At 36.0% G+C, this 17,929-nt stretch overlaps 1 protein-coding gene across 1 annotated transcript; it reads right to left on the minus strand.

Annotated features, from left to right (window-relative positions):
* Positions 1-3,990: 3,990 nt before the first annotated feature.
* Positions 3,991-11,964, minus strand: Pcdhb1 (protocadherin beta 1). The gene has a single exon (XM_004854280.3). The coding sequence runs from the start codon at positions 11,689-11,691 to the stop codon at positions 9,235-9,237; it is 2,457 nt and encodes an 818-aa protein (XP_004854337.1). The 5' UTR covers positions 11,692-11,964; the 3' UTR covers positions 3,991-9,234.
* Positions 11,965-17,929: the final 5,965 nt, after the last annotated feature.

The following is a 17,929-nucleotide window of genomic DNA, read 5'->3' on the forward strand; positions in this document are numbered from 1 at the left end:
TGGGTTTTTGTATTTGTTTAATTACTATAGAGTTTATAGTTACGTCAGCATTTTATGGTTATTAACTCTTTTCCTTTTTGGCCAGCCTTCTATAAGTTTTTCATTATATAGTTTTTTCAAAATGATTGCATTAGCTTTGGCTAACCTGAATTATTTATAATTTCATCAATCTCTATTCTTATCTTTATTACTTCCTTTTATTCCTTTAAGTTTTCTTATGGCTTTTAAAAATGTTTGGATTCATTTCTTTTCAATATTTCTTTTTCTGACATTTATTTAAAGCCAAGCATTTCCATCTAAATGCTACTTTTATCTCTGCCCCGCAAATTTTTCACTTGTAATATTTTCATTGTTCTTGAGTACTAAGAACATTGTAATTTTTCTAAAGATTTTCCATTCAATTCAAGTATTACTAAATAATTTGCTATTTAGATGTCAATAGAATGGGATTTTTAAAAGAATTGTATAATTCCCTATGCACATTATCAGAAAGAATAGCTGATAACGTTGGCTCAAAATAACATTTTATTACATTTTGGCACATATTTCTGCTTGGATTTACCTGGATTTTTTATTCTTTTGTGGACTAGAACTAGTCAGATTTCAAATCATTCTATTTATACCACTAAAGAATGTATTTTCTCTTTTTGATGGGTTTAATTCTCCCTTATAGATTCCTATGTATCAGTTGTGTTTTTATGTTTTCAATATCTCTCTTCATCTTTGCTTGTTTTGAGCTGCAGTTTCTCAGAGAGGTACATCAACTGATTTACCTGTTTCCCTCACTAAATTCTAGTTGTTCCTTTACATATCTTAAGGCTCTATTAAAGGAGCATATATTTTCATGATCATTATGTATTATATTCTTTTTGTATTTTTCTTGGATACTATTGGTTACTATTAAAATCAATTGGTATTTTATTGGGTTAATGTAAGAATACAATTTAACCTTTATAATATAAGTTATTAATAATCTGTTCTTTGTAGGCTTTATATTTCTGGGCCTTAGTTTTTAATCCAAACAACACTTGATGGATGATTATAATTTTTATATGTTTATTTAGTTGCCAGTATTTTAGCACATATTTTCTCCATTATATTTCAAGATTTCCTCACTTATTATTTTTAAACCTCTTTTCTGTGTTTGTATTGGCTAGATAAAATTTTCTTTTGCTCATGGGAAAGCCATGTATTCTACTTTAATTTTTCTGATCATCACTGCCAACTTATTAAGACCCATGCTAATTTTTCTAATCTATTTCTTAAATTTTTCTGTGTAGTATCTGAAAGACATTTCTCTTGGGTCCGTGAAGGCTGCATCATAATCCTTAAAGAGGGGAAATCTTTTTCATGAACTTCTCTAGCATAAGACAGAGAGCAACAAAATGACCTAGGGACTTTTCCTCCTGTATTCTTTACATAAAGAAAGGTAAAAGAAGTATTATATTTCTGAAAATACTTCTTATTCCCACTGTAAATTGGCTACTTGACAACCAGCACTGAAATTGCCTGGTAATTCTCCTGAATGTTAATGAGGCACAGCTACCAGTTGTATGTTTTTGTTTTTGTTTTGTTTTTCTATTTTGTTAGCTTTTCCAAGAACCAATTCCATATATTGTTTGCACTCAGTGTTGTGAATGAGAAGTTTGCTGTCAGTTTGGTTCTTCTTTCTCAGTATGTAATATTCTCTTTTTCCTTATTATTGGTATTCTTAAATTTTTCTACAGTTTGCCTAGACATGTTTTTCTCTCTTTTTTGGTAGTAATGCCTTTTAAAAGCAGAACTCTTTTTCAACATTCTTTAGTTCTTGTACATTTATTTCCATCATTTCTTCAAAATTTATTTGCTTTATTTTGTATGTTTCTCTTCTTCTGGGATACCAAGTTTTGTGCATTGTTACTTCTTTTGTTTTGTATATCTCTTATTATATATCTTTCAATTATTTTTCTCTATTTTCTTCTGGGAGAATTTTTCAAAGTGATCTTCTGATTCGCTAAGTAATTCTTTACCTTTATCTTCTCTATTAATCATCTCATCTATTATATTCTTAAATAATTATACTTTTGCCTAGTAGTTCCACTTTCAAAAACTGTAGTTCTTGTTTCAGGTAGTTTATTTCTTTGTATAATCTAGTTATGCTTATTTAGACTTCTTAGTTCAATAGTCATAGTATCTCAGTTCTGATAATTCTAATAGTTTATTTTGTTTTTGAAGTAGGTATAGTTTCAAATTTGTTATGTTGAGCCAATGTTATCAACTATTCTTTCTGATAATGTGTATAGGGAAGAGCCATGGGCCAGATGTAGTCTTTAGTAGCCAAGGTAACATCAAGAAGAGCAGAGAAGATGTTCTCTAGGATAGGAATACCCAAGTACCAGAGAACTCTAGTAAATTACTACTGTTTAATAGCCTCTTCATCAAGTAATTCTTCAGGCTTGAAATTCACCTTTTACTTATCTTCAGCCAGGAAAAAGCATCATAGGAATGAGTTACTGTAAATTGTAATTCATTAACCATGAGGTTTGAGAGAAGAAGGGGAAACAGAATGAATGTCCCTGACTAGTCAATCTACAATTATTTAATGAAAGCCTTGATCCAAGCATAATTTCTTTACTGCTTTGATTTTTATTCTAGATGACAACTACAATCTGAACTGTTGCCATTTACTTCTGGTGAGCTAGCACGTACTCCATTCATTGTCCAAAGGTGAAGTTAGGAGTTTTTTTGTGTTTTGTTTTGGTACCGGGGATCGAACTCGGGTACTTGCGCTTGTGCAGCTGGTGGTGAAACCACTGAGCTAAATCCCCAGCCCAGGAGATTTATTTTTATTATATCACAGATGATGGCTTTCCCTTCTCCACATCCTGCAGCCACTCTGTCAAGCCTTACCACACAGGTATAAAAAAGCCTTCAACTTCCCCAGGGTTTTAGCAGTTTTTTTCAACCTCTGTCATGAACAAGATAGACTTATCTTACCTTCTGGCTTTAAGTAGTGATTATAACTTTTATTCATCTTTCATGGAGAACATTTTGTTCCTGATAGCCCATAATAGCTATCAGCTAATACTAGCTTCTCATTCTTATAGTACAGAAATATGAGATTCATTCTTGTTCACCATTTATATCTCTCTTACATTTGTTTTTGCTTTATTTTTCTATTTTTAACTTTTAGCTATCATTTCTCTGTATAGAATAGAGCATGGTATGTTAAAACATAAATTCACCAGCTAGACCATAACCTTTTATTATTTTTACTTTTTAACCTTCTGTTTCAATACTGTGTAAACAACCAATACCCAAATTTATTTAAAAGTGTTACATAGATTTGGAAATAAAGTCAAACTTTTGGCTGAAGAGTGGGGTCTGTTCATATACTTTGAAGATATTGAGGTCTACAGAAAACATGTTTACATGGCAAAATTATAAATGGATGAATTATGCGTCTAGGAATGAGAATTTTATTTTTAAATAGATAAAAAAATACACAGATAGAATAAAGTAATACATTTATTTTTAGGAGAGTTATATAATATCAGACCAATTTCATTTCTTATATATCTCTATATTTAACTTCAACATACAAATTTATTTTAAAATGATATTCCTATCACACATAGCTTATAAATATATAAACATGTCTGTATAATTTGAAGTTTTCATTGTTCAATCTAATAATATATCAGTAATTAAAATTTAAACTCTTCAGTATATTTACCTTTAAAGTTAAAATGTTCATTATGAATAAACCTAAAGTTTAAAGAAATTTGTGCTTCTTAAAAATAAAGTCTAACAGTGGACCAGAGATTTAGTTCAGTGGTTTCGCCGCCTGCTGTGCAAGAGCAAGGACCCGAGTTCGATCCCCGGTACCAAAAAAAAAAAAAAAAGTTAAAAAAAAATCTAACATATAGGGTTAAAAATGCTAATTTTTTTTTTTTTTTTTGGTACTGGGGATCGAATTCGGGTCCTTGCGCTTGCGCAGCAGGCAGCAAAACCACTGAGCTAAATCCCTGGTCCAAAAAATGCTAATTTTAATCAAATTTGTTCTATGTGAGGAGCTCCAGGCTTAAAAGTCTGCACTTCATCTCAGCTAAAAACGCTTGCTAAAAAACAACAAAATAATAGCACTAGATTATAACCCAAATGCCAAATATCTATGAGTCCATATATAAAGAAGTAACCAAATAAGTGTAGGAGAAGTGAGGAGTACTTCTCATAAAGAAATTTAATTATCGTAAAAGGAAAGGAAAATAGAAAATCACTATTAGAATGCCACAATATTAGTTGCCTCAGGACTTATCCAACAATGTGTACTAAAGTTAATTTAAGCAGAAACATGACATTTGCATAGTTTTAAAATATCTTCCTCCAAGTATTTATTAATTACAAAGGGAAAATTAGTAACTTACAGTGGAGAAGGTTGGTAGATATTATCTTAACCAGTGATCAAGATTATGATCTTAAGCCTGGGGATGTAACTCTGTGGAAGAGCACTTGCCCAGCATGCACAAGGCCACAATAATGATTAACATCACCGTAACATTATGGAACTATGCACACCTAAAGTGGTTGACATAATTTTAAAGTTACATCATATGTTTTTACAATTAAAAAAAGATTAACATTATGACATACTGACATCATGTACCTGCTGATGTGATGCATTAAGGACACAGCATCATTTCTTGCTATTCTTCCCAAAAATGCATAATTTCAATCTAACCCCAGGAAAACAAAAATAATTTCAAACTGAAAAATACTGTACTAATAGCTGATTAGTACTTTTCAAAAGTCTCAAAGCCAAGTTGCGTGTTGTGCACGCCTGTAATCCGAGCCCTGTGGGAGGCTGAAGCAGGAAGATGGCAAATTTGAGCTAATCCTGGAAAACTTAGAGAATTAGTGTCCCTGTCAAAAGAAAAGTTAAAAAAAAATTGACAGTGTAACTCAGCGTGACAGCACTAGGTTTAATCTTTAGCACAAGAAAAGGGAAATGAAAGTCTCAAAGCCATGAAAGATAAAGATTAAGGAACCACAGGTGGTAAAGTCTAAGGACACAGAACAACTAAGTGCTGTATGGGATCCTGGGTTGCATATATGAACAGAAAAAAAGACATTAGGAGGATAACGTGAAATCAGAATAGTTTGTAGTCTATACAATTGCACAGTGTCAATTTCTTAATTTGGATGAGTATACTGTAGTTATTTTAGGTATTAATATGAAGGAAAGTGAAGCTTATATAGAAGCTAAGTATTTTCACAGTTTTATAAGTCTAAAATTATAAAACATTTAGGAGAGCTTAAACCTCTCACTTTTTTTTTTTTTACTGAGGATTGAACCTAGAGCCTTAATGAATGCTAGGCAAGTGCTCTATAGGAAAATTACATCCCCAGCCCTTTTAAAATTATTATTTGAGACAGGTCTCACTAAGTTGTCCAGGCTGGTCTTCAATTTGCATACCTCCTGCCTCAGCCTCCCAAATAAGACTACAGGTGTGTACCACTGTACCAGCTAAGCTTAAATTCTCTAAAACTTCTGGAAGAAATGTAGATTGATACACATCAAAATTAAAGACATAGGGCCAGGGATTTAGCTCAGTGGTGCCGACACCTGCCTCGAAAGCACAAAGTCCTGAGTTTGATCCCCGGGTCAAAAAAACAAAACAAAACAAAAATAAACTGAAGCAATTTCCTAAGTCAGTTAGTTTAAAAATTTCAAGTAATTATCATGGCTTTTTTACACAAAGAAGTCTTCAAGACATTGGGTTACAGTTTTGAATAAATACAAAATAGTCCTAGTATTACTTGATATTTTGAAGAGAGTAGTTGTTTGAATTATTTCCACTCTTTATCTTAACTTGCTGACAGAGATTTGAACTTAATTTCAGTGTAAAGGGTTCTTTCCAAATAAAATGTCTCACATAATATTCAGTGAACTGATATAGAGATACTGTTAGTTTTTAAAGATCAGATACAATTGGAACTTCCATGGAAATTTGAAGTCCAGGCAAAAATTAGATTAGGTCATCCAATAATCCCCAAATCTGAAGTCAGTGACAAAATTTTCACTTGTATGAGGCAAAAATAGGAAAAATAATAGCAAAATAAAACACTATATATTTTTTAATTTAAAAAATGGTTCGTGAAATTATTGTCTTAACATTTTATGTTAAAATGTCATTTCCTTTATGAAATGATATGCTTTAATTTCATTTAATATAAAAAATAAAAGGTTGACAAATCTATGTCTTCTTCCTGTGTATGTATGGATATGTCCAAGGAGTGTTAGAAAACTATGGTGAATGTTTAAATTTTTTGCTTAAATTTTAAAAATTACAGTAAAAGATATATTGCCATTAATCCTTTTCAAGATATTTCCCCTTGCTTTGAACACACTTATCGCATCATTCTTGCCATTTTCTGAAGCAGTTCTAGAAGTCCTCTTGTGAGTATATTTAGTTGTGCTCTGGCTGAGTCTATTTAAAACATTTACCTTTAAATGGGGCTTGGTGGTACACGCCTGTAATTCCAGCACTCAGGAGTCTCAGGCAGGAGGATTACCACAAGTTTGAGGTCAGCCTGAACTACATAGCAGGACCCTATCTCAAAAAAAACAAAAACGTGAACTGATTCCCATAAGTGAGAAATGAAACACTCACTCAAACTGAGAATCCTCAAATACAGAATATTAACATTTAATGGCCATTTTCATTTGGGAGAAGAGCCCGAATTGTGAGGATCCAGCAAATGAGATGGGTGGGGACAAGCCATGTTTTATGAGCCTGCCTTTTTCCTGGGATGGCACTTGGTAGCAGCAAGTATTTTTTAATGTTTTTTTTAAGTACATGATGTATTTTTTAATCATATCTCATAAAAAGAAACAAAAGAGGACTTCAAGAACTGCTTCAGAAAGTGGCAAGAATGAAGGGAGGGTAGGGTATGATGGCATACACCTGCAATCCCAGCACTGGGAGGCTGAGGCAGAAGAATTGCTGTGAGCCTGGGCTACATAGTGAGTTCAAGGATAGCCTGAACCACATAGCAAGAGCCTGTCTCAAAAAAAATTTAAAAATTAAGGGAAAAGTGTCTTAGAAGCTAGAGGAAGTATTTTGAGGGGAACAATGACGATGTGTCTTTTACTTTAATACATTCTTTTTAAAAATTTAAACATTCACCATATATATTGATCACAGCTTGTGTGTATGTGCGTGTGTGTGTGTGTGTGTGTGTGTGTGTGTGTACTTTACTGCTGTTTGACATTCGGTCTTATAATCACTGCTGTCTACCACTTTCCTTATTCTTGACATTAAGCAAGACTGTTATGTTTGGATCATTGAATATAATCAAACATAGCTAGCTCAGTATTTCTTAATCACATTCCATTAATTACTGCTTACCTATAAAAGTTAATCCTATGACCTTGCTCCCTTAAAGCCTCTGATTGCAGTCTGTCTTAACCAATCCTAACCCAAATATACTGAAACACTCTTTTGTGCAAGAAAAACCTTTACTACAAATAAGCAAGATTGTAATTTGATTTATGGAAAATGTTTAATATTAATGAGAAAATATTTCATCATTATTTTGCATTTGCTTCATATATTCTCAAAATATTAAAGAAAATATTGAAGACAACTATCAGATGCATCAATTCTGCCCTGAGCATATCCAACATTTAAAAAATAACAGCACTAAATTTTAGTTTATTTCTGGCCACCAAGTAAACAGCAATTAGGTATCAGTCATGAATCCAAGAATGAAACATATATCAATAAATACATTATAGTATATTTGAGAAGTTTTTTAAGAATTATTACTCTACCATTACAATCCAGGTATAAATACTGTGTCCTATTTGAGCGGGAGGAGGATGCATTGTAGTATAAATTTGCATAAATAGGGCATACAATTAAAGCAAACCTGATTTTTAAGGCACAATTAGTAGTATTAGCAGCATTCCTAAAATAAGCTAATGTTTCATATTCATATTTTTAAATTGTAGAATAAAAGAATGCAGAATAATGTAGCACTCAGAATGGCTTATGAAGGTAAGACTATGATCAAAAAGAAGCTTAACTTGTTTCCCTAGGCCATTTAATTTTATGAATGATTTATTAGAAATACCTCTTTTTTTCTCAGTTTCCATGTCATCACTTCAGAATGGTCAGAGAGGAAAAAGGGCTTACAATCAAATTTCATACTTAACTGAAAGTGTATATTTTTCCTTAAGGCCGCTTAACTGGCATTGGGTTTTTGTTTCTTTTAATACCCTTTTATTTTATAGTTGTGTGAACTATAAAATAGTTTTTAAAATGTTCTCTAGCACTTAATAGCACAAAATAAAGTAAGTATTTGATAGCACTTATTAACTACAGCAGTCCTAATTTATTTTTATCCTCACTGATTCTTCATTCTTCAAGTAATTTCTCTCTGATAAGGTGAGGATAGATATTTGGATATGAAAGAGATTTGAAACTTGACTAAGACCATAACAACCAATAAGAAATCTACACATAAACTGTAGAGAAAATTCCTGAACTGAATTTCTGCAGCTTTATATCTGCCATTATATTTACAAATACTCTTTTTCCTCTTTATATTTTTTTCAGCAACCTATATGTGACAACCACTTACTAGGTTCACTAGGCATTTTCACGATTATAAATAACAGGCAAGGTGTTGATTTAAAGATTATCATCTCCACTTCCTAGGGACAAAAAAAAATCTAGAAGTTTCTGAATGACAAAGTATATTTCTGTTGTCAAACCTAATTGCTTCCTGATGTATCAAGACTGAAAACAACTTCTCTTCCTTATGTATGCATAACTTTCTACTGGAAAGTAAAGGTAAAATAGCAGGTTATCTCCATGGGACTAAGTATTTCCTGGGCCAGGACCAATAAACTTGCAGAGGAAACATAAATAATGGCTCATTCATTACTTGCCTAACATAAAGGAGATGGAAATTCAGCAATTCCTACCATATATATGCTCATAGATGATAACATTTCTTAAAACAGAATTTCAAACACAGAGATACTACAGATATAAAATCTGGGGTTCAGTATAACTGTTTTGTACTAAGTAAACCAAGCCTCATTATGAATTTCCCATTTTCACCAAATTAGGCATTCCTCTGTCTCCACTGAAGCTGAAATCTACTACTACTTTTGTTTCAATGAAAATGTGAGAACTTTGCATACAAGTATATTATTCTCTCACCAAGAACTGCTAGTAAAAACTACATATAGTTATCAGATACCTGGGAATGGCCCTCTGACCCCCGAGACCTATTCCTAGTAGAATCTGGAGGTAAAGAAGAGCCACCCTCTGTTTTTACCTCTCCAGTGGCATGGGGGAAAGGGAAATTGGGCATAAAGCGCTTAAGAAACCGGAACTCACTATTTCCAGTGCCAGTTGCTGAGCTCATGTCATATGCACAAGGCTGTGATAAAGATCCATTGCCTCCTCGTACCAGATTGTTAGGGAAATTACAGTCATCATAGAAATGTTCTTGAATTGTGAACTTGTCTCTATTTTTAATCTTCTGGTAGATGTGTACAATGAAGATCATTGTGACAGAGAGTAGAAAGAGAAAGGAAAGCACAGCCAGAGAAATGACCAAATATTTAGTGGATGGATTTACCTTCTGAGAATGTTGGGATGAATCCCGGAACTGGAGGTAGGGCTCTGAAAAGCCATCTACCAGCAGGATGTTGAGTGAGGCAGTAGTGGAGAGAGCTGGTTGGCCATGATCCTGAACAAGAATGATAAGTTTTTGCATCATGGGATCTCTTTCAGTTATCTGCCTCAAGGTACGGATTTCCCCATTTTGTTGTTGAACAGAGAATAACCCAAGGTCAGTAGCTTTAAGTAGATGATATGAAAGCCAAGAATTCTGACCTGAGTCACCATCAACAGCCACCACTTTGGTCACTAGATAGCCTGGCTCTGCAGACCTAGGTACCAGGTCGTTACAGGGCAAAGTACCATTCTGCAGTGGGTACAAGATCATTGGACGGTTGTCATTGTCATCAAGTACAATCACTCTGACAGTAACTTGGCTACTCAGTGACAGGAGGCCCCCATCAGTTGCCTTTACCACAAACTGAAAATTTTGAATGGCCTCATAATCCATGGTTCTTAGTGCATAGAGCTTCCCATTGTCTGAATTTATGGAAATGTAAGCAAAGACTGATAGATCTCCACTTTTGGGAGGCAGCAGAGAATACGTTACTTGGGCATTCTCACCCAAATCTAAATCCTCAGCATGGACTTTGCCAATAAAAATTGCAGGGCTGTTGTTTTCTCGAACAGTCAAGATGTAGGAACCTTCCTGAAACACTGGAGGATTGTCATTTATGTCAGATATCAGCACCTCTATCACAGTTTCTGCGGACAGGTTAGGTGGTGCAGTATCCATGGCAACAAGGGTGATATTATAGCCCGAGACATCCTCCCGATCCAAGCTTCTGTCAGTGACCAGCGAGTAAGAATTCCGTAATGTAGGTCTGACTATAAAAGGAAGATCATCTTCTGTGAGGAAGCAAGTGATTTTTCCTCCCACTCGAACATCGCGGTCTCGGATTGTGAAGAGGGCCACTACCGTCTGTGGTGGTGAGTCCTCAGGGAGAGGGCTGGACACAGAAGAAATCATCACTTCAGGAGGATTATCGTTTACATCCACCACTTCTACCAGGACTTTGCTGTGGGCAGAGAGGCCTCCTCCATCTGTAGCTTGAATATCAATGTCATACGTTTCTATAGATTCAAAATCTAAAGGCCCGCGGAGTCGAACCTCTCCAGTTTGAGAGTCAATCTGAAACGTCTGAAGAATTGTTTCTGGGTTTTGAGATAATGAGTAAATTATTTCCTTGTTGGTGCCCTCATCTAGGTCCGTGGCAGTCACCATGACCACGAAAGAACCGTTGGCGCTGTTCTCTGGTACCTGAGCGCGGTACACTAGTCGTGAGAACTGGGGCACGTGGTCGTTGACGTCCAAAACCACCACGCGGATGTGGGCGGTGCCAGACTTGGGCGGGGACCCACCATCCACCGCTGTGATTGTCAAGTTGACTTCAGACTGCTCCTCTCTATCCAGGGGTTTATCCAGCACTAGCTCCGCGTATTTGGGCCCGTGGCTGCGGAAGCGGGTGTGCAGGTGGAAGTATGCATTGGGGCTCAGGGTATAGTTCTGGAGACCGTTGAGGCCCACGTCCAGATCCTGGGCGCTCTGCAGAGGAAAACGTGAACCCAAGGGGGTGCTCTCTGGGATCTTTAACAGCGGCTCCTTGTTTAGAAAAATGGGGGCATTGTCATTGATATCAAATACCCTGACTTCTGCACGGAAGGACTGCAGCGGCTCCACCAGGACGATTTCAAAGTGCAAAACGCAAGGGTCGGCTTTGCCACAAAGAGACTCCCGGTCCAGTTTCTCCTTCACAAACAAATCTCCTGTCTTGCGGTGGAGCCGGAAATGCAGCCTGTTGCCCTCGGGAACCAGCCGTGCACCGCGCGCAGCCAGCTTCCCTACCTCCAATCCTAAATCCTTAGCCACATTGGCTACAAAAGAGCCACTTTCCATCTCCTCCGCCACCGAATAGCGGATGGTTGCTGCACTCCCCACAGATACGCACATAAACAGGAAAAGAGATCCCACTTGCCTGCTCTGCAAAGTTTTCCTCCGCGCAGCAGCCATCAGTCCTTTCAAACGCACCCCCTGCAGCCGTTGCCACCTGTTGCGGATATACTTTCACTTTTCCGCCACAGATTCCTGTAACAGGGGCTCTCTGCTTTCCCAGCTCCTAACCGCAGCGCCACCGAGACTAGCCAAGCCCAGTAAGCTGTTTTGCACCTGGGAGAAAATTTGCAATGAGCTCAAATCCCCAGTCTGTGGAATGTATTAATAGATATGTTCTCATTCTGGAGTGTTGGACAGAGGTTAGAAGTTTGTTGTCAAAGCAACAGTAGAGTCGCCTGTTAATTCCCTTTCAGGAAGAAAAGTCCTTGGGAATTGAGAAGCCAATGAGGATACTCCCTCAAGCTGAAGTCATTGTATCTCCAGAGCCTGCTGGGCAAACAGCTGAGTTTGAGCTACTGTTCGCGCTCTCCACAGTCTGCCCTGAGACCAAAAAACTGGCAAAAGATCCTGCAGTGTCGTCTGGGGCCAAAAGATATTTCAGAAGGCAGGGATGTGGGGAGAGGGCGGAAAAGTGTGGTGAAAAAGGTCAGTAGGAAAAGAAAATGTTACAGGCAAATGTCCTTCAGGAACCCGAGGTCCAGCAGGTAAAATAGAGGACTAGGTCAGCTTGCCTCTTTATTTGCACAAATCCATTCCCTGCTCCACAACCCTCAAACACGTAGGGAGCAGCTGGTTGCTTGTCACTTGATTATGATAGCAGCAACATTTACTGGTATGATTTTTATGTACTGGCATGATGTCAAGTGGTTTCCATGCATTATCTAATTTAATCCTTGCAACAACCCTATGAGGAAGACATTATTTCTGTTTAAAAGATGAGGAAACTGAGACAGGAGAAATGTCACACCCAAGTTCCCCTACGAAGTAAATATCAGAGATAAAATTCAATTTATTTTTTCCAATTCAAAAATCTTAATATTTTATTTTGCTTCCTAGATAATATAGTGAGTAAGTTAAATGGGGGTAAATGTTTGGGTTTGGATTTTTATACTGAAAGATAATATCCAATCCTACTTTTAAAAAAACAGATGAAGAAACTAAAGCTCCCAAATGATGAAATCACTTCTCCAGTCACAGCAATAAAATAACTAGAACTTATCTCTTGACACTCTTGTCTCATGAACACTGTAGAAAGCATTTGATTTCCAACTTGCATGGGATTTTAAATCCCAGATGCTATACAGAAAATTACTACCACTTAAGAGAAGCCTGAACCATATTTTCCAGGAGACAATAACACAAATGAAAACAAGAAGTGTACAAAATATTAAGGAGTTAATGGACCACTAGATCTTTTTTGAGTAGATCTTTTTTGCTCAGGTACTTTTTATTGGTATACGTTGGCAATACATAATATTTATGTTTGTTTTAGTGTATTGGTACATAGATATTATATCTTGATAATTTATGATCCCCTTTCTCCCAGCCTCATCATTCTTCCTTTCCCTGATTCCCTTTCCCATCTCCAAAAAGTCTGTTTATTTTACTCTTTAATTTATTTATATTTTGTATTTCTCATATAAGATAAAACATACAATATTTAACTTTCTATGTCTGGCCTATTTCACTTAATTACAGCCTCATGATCCATCCACTTTCCTGTAAATGGCATGAATTCATTGTTCTTTATAGCTAAATAAAACTCTGTTGTATATGTATACCACATTTTTAGTCTATTCATCTGTTGATGGGCAAAAATAGAAGTTTCATTGGTCCCCTCAATCTTTTTTAGATATTTTAACATGTAGAGTAAGTATACATTCCTCAACTGTTTAGTTTTGTCTCTTCTTAAAACTATATATCAAGGGTACAATATATAAAGTGCATAGCCCTTTGAATCTAGTTTGTTTTCCTCAGTGTGTTTAGTTCATTTTCATTACCACTTTATAGATTTCGAGTGTGTATTTTCAATGTACATCAGCCAAAGAGCATCAAGCACATACTTGTAGTTGAATAAAGTTATCTTTACTGAAAATGGCCATAAGGGAAACTGCATACTATAGAGAATGATTGTGTTAGTTACTTTTCTCTCATTGCTGAGACAAAATACTCAACACCCAGAGTTAAAAGGGAAAGGATTCATTTGGCTTACAGTTCGTAGAGGTTTCAGTCCATAACTGGCTGGCTTTGAGGCTGGGATGGCAAACAGACATCACAGAGGAGAAACAACATGGCACGCACAAAGTAGCAAAGGCAACAGTGGAGAGTTTAACGGCATCTTTCTGCCCTTTTATCTTATTCAGACTACCAGAATTAGGGCGGTACCAAATTAATCACTCACATGCAGTGGTTTAGTAATCACATGCCCTTGATCCCAGCATCACACATTCCAGATTCAACTACCTCTGAAAAACAAAGTCCCACGTCATCTCCGTGAGGCTTTGGGGAGACATCTAAACACAAAACATGACAATTATGGAGCATCTCAATAAGTTATTTGAGAGGACATATGGTATTTTATTTTGTGATAGGTGATTTGGAAGAGATGTGAAGTAGGCTTTCATTTGGATTGGATGCTGTCATAAGAAAAGTTAATTCTCTGATGGTGATATTAGTAATTCTTATGGAAAAGATGAAAAGAACAGGATGAAGCTAATGCTATTGTTAGCAAATAAGCAACAGTTACTGTTATTAGCCAGGATTGAGTGATGTTTGGTCACAATGCTCTTTGTGTTTAGACATGATTACGGTGTACTCTTGATCCATCACTTTCATAAAGTGGCTGTCTTAGTTACTTTTCTCTTATCACTGAGACAAAATACCCAGCACCCAAAGTTAATGGTGAAAAGGTTGATTTGGCTTACAGTTCATAGAGGTGTTAGTCCATAATTGGCTGGCCCCAAGGCAGAGTGGCACAGGGGCAACAGTTCATGGCAGTGGAAGACAGCAAAAGCAACAAGAGAGCCAGCACCCAGAAGGAAGCTCCCCTGCCACCATCCCAAGCTCCTAGGGCAGAGAAGGTGCGCCGGTCCCAGAACCCAGAAGGAAGCTCCCCCACTGCCATCCCAAGCTCCTAAGGCAGAGAAGGTGAGCTGTGTGGGTACCAAAAGCACCCCCCCCGTGGAAATGAGAAGACACCTAAACAAGCCACAAAAACACACTTCTGGATCACCTACAGCAACCGCAAAGGGAAATGAGATGGAACAATCTGATACTCAACCACCTGGACTCTCTGAACTGGCAACAAAAAAGGATCTGGGAAAAATGAAATCAGAAATAATTACTCAGATAACAGCAAAGATTTTGCTCATGGGGCAAGACATGATTAATAAATCTAGAGAGGACACAGATAAAAACAATAGAGGATCTGAGGAACATGATGGAATCCCAACATAGGAAACAAATGGAATCCATAAAACAGATACACACAGATTTCCAGGAGATTAAAAACTCCATCGAAAGTCTGCGCAGCAGAATGAACCAATGTGAGGATAGAATTTCAGATATAGAAGAAAAGATTGCAATTAGTGAGGAGGAAAAGAAAAATTGCTTTAAAATTGTAAAGGAACATGAGAAATCAATCCAGCAGCTGCTAGATGATGCAAAGAAGACTAACATAAGACTGATTGGAGTCAATGAAGAAAGAGGAGAGTGTGCAGATGACATTAAAAAAACTGTTCACAGAAGTGATGGCAGAAAACTTCCCAAGCAGGGGAAAAGAACTTGACATATAGATAAGTGAGGCACATAGGACTCCAAATAGCCTTGATCAAAAAAAATCTACACATAGGCATATAATAGTTAGGATTCCAGAAATCTAACGGAAGAACAAAATTCTAGAAGCAGTGAGCGAAAAGAAACAAATCACATAGAAAGGAAAGCCCATCAGAATCACAGCAGACTTCTCAATGCAAACCCTCAAGGCAAGAAGAGCTTGGAGTGATGTATTTCAAGCCCTAAAGGAAAACAGCCTCCAACCCAGATTGATGTACCCTGCAAAACTATCTTTCAAAATGGATGGAGAAATAAGATACTTTCATGACAAAGAGCACCTCAGGAACTTCATGAATACCAAACTGGCACTCCAAAAAATTTTAGACAATACTCTAGGAAAAGACAATGAGGATCACAACCCCAGGAAACCCAGCAGAATGAATCCATTGGGCATGACAAATTAAATGCAAAGGGGGAGAATCTAACAAAAAGAAAAAGTCATGACAAGGCTTTTAAAACTTTTAACTTCATCTCCCTAATGAGTGTATAATTCAATCTTTTTATTGTACTGATTAGTATTTTTCTGATTCTAGAGTTGCACACCTTTCCTTGTGCTATACTGGCTATTTATCATCTTCTTACGTCTACACTTTAATTGGGTTGTCTATTAATGAGCTCTAAGAATTCTTTATATATTCTGGTCATAGGTTATATGTATTGTAAATATGGTCTGTTTAAGGACTACTTTTTATTTTAATGATGTCATTTAAAGTTCTAAATTTTGAGGGAATCTCATTTATCAATTTTTTTCTTTTATACATCATGTTTTTTGTATCCTAGGTAGTTCTTGCCTACCCTAAATTCATAAACATTTTCCCTTATAACTTCTTCTTAAAGTTTTATACTTTTAGGCTTTCTTATTTAGGTTCATAGATCCCTTCAAGTTATTTTCATGTATGGAAATAAAGGGTTGAGGTTAATTTTTTATATACAATACCAGGTGTTCTAGTGCCATTTGCTGAAAACACTATCTCTTCCTTGGCTCGTGAATTGAGTTTATATTCTATAAAATGCTAATGTTAAATAATCTTTCAAAACTCAGTGGACCATAAATGTGTGGTTCTATTTTTAGATTGTCTGTTTTATTCAGATGATCTATGTGTCTTTCCTTACACCAACACTGCCTTGATTACTGTAGCTTTAGAAGAAGTCTTAAAATTAGGTACTAAATGTCTTCCAACACTGTTTTGGTTTTGTTTTGTTTTTAACTCTTCTAGGTCCTTTGTACTCCTACATAACTTTTAAATTTCAATATCCAATTCTTCATTTGTAGCAAGTATACACAGACCTGAATTTTTATATATACCTTGTGTTTTCTAATCCTGCTAAATTCAAATACAAGTTCTAGGGGCTCCTAGAGATTTCTTAGTATTTTCTCTGTAGATGATCATTTCATCTACATATAAAGATTTTGCTTCTACCTTGCCAATCGTATCCTAATTGTGTCATTTTATTGCCAGACTATTTTGGTGGGGACTAGGTTTCCAAGTTTAATGGACAGATAAAGAGTAAGCATATCTGCCCTTGTTCCCCACCTTAAGGAGAAAGCATTGTACATTCATATAAGGCATTCTTGCTGGAAGTATGGAGTACATGTCTTTAATCTGTTGAGAAGGTTCTGTTCTACTTCTAGTCTCCTGATAGCTTTTACCATGAACAGCTGTAGAATTTGGTCCAATATTTTTTCTCCAACTAGTGACAGGATCATATGGCTTTTGCCTTTCCTCTGTTAAAATGATGACTCTTGGGGGTGGATCTCCCAACGCTGCCATCCCTATAACAAAACCACTTTCTTCATACTGCCAGATCTGACTTCTAATAGTTTGTTTTGTTAAACAAATTTCTATCTATATTCATACTTTTTTCTTGTATTATCTTTATCCAGTTTTAGGATTAGCATAGTGTTGAGTTCCTAAAATGAGGGGAGAAGTATTCCTTCTTTTTTCTGCTTTGATTGTTTGATATAATTTATCAGTTAAAATGTATATGAGCCTGCTGTTGTCATATAGGTAGGTTTTCAAGCTAGGAATATACTTTCTTTAATAAGTGCTATTCAAATTTTATATTTCCTCCAGAGTTAGCTTCATTAATTTGTCTTCCAAGGTACTTCTTAGAAGTTGTCAAATTTATTTCAAAACAGATTTTTGTAATATGCTTTCTATATCCTTTTACATTCTGTAAAATCTGTGGTAATGTCTCCTAGATCTTGATATTGTAATTTAAAAATGTATAATTGATATTGTGTAACAGGAAGAAAAGGTCTAAAGGTGCAGGGGAAGTGGGAGGGGTAGGGGAAAGGAAAGAAGGGAAAAGAAAAAATATGAGAAAAGGCAAAAAATGGAAACAAGGTCTTTGCAAATAGGGAAGGGTGGAGGGGTTGAATGGAGGGCAAGGGAAGGGGGTAAAAAAAGAACCAAGAGACTCATGTAATGGTACAAGATCCCAATGATGAATGTAACTGTATTTTATACTGAAAATACACCAATAAACTTAATGGGAAAAAAGCAACAAGAGACCTCAA

The sequence above is a fragment of the Heterocephalus glaber genome, unplaced genomic scaffold (genome assembly GCF_053883595.1).
Source record: "Heterocephalus glaber isolate CG9 unplaced genomic scaffold, H.glaber_assembly_v1.0 deba00001463, whole genome shotgun sequence".
Taxonomy (NCBI): domain Eukaryota; kingdom Metazoa; phylum Chordata; class Mammalia; order Rodentia; family Bathyergidae; genus Heterocephalus; species Heterocephalus glaber.

Excerpts from the sequence above, each read along its gene's own strand:
- Pcdhb1 (XM_004854280.3), bottom strand. The coding sequence starts at position 11,691 with ATGGCTGCTGCGCGGAGGAAAACTTTGCAGAGCAGGCAAGTGGGATCT.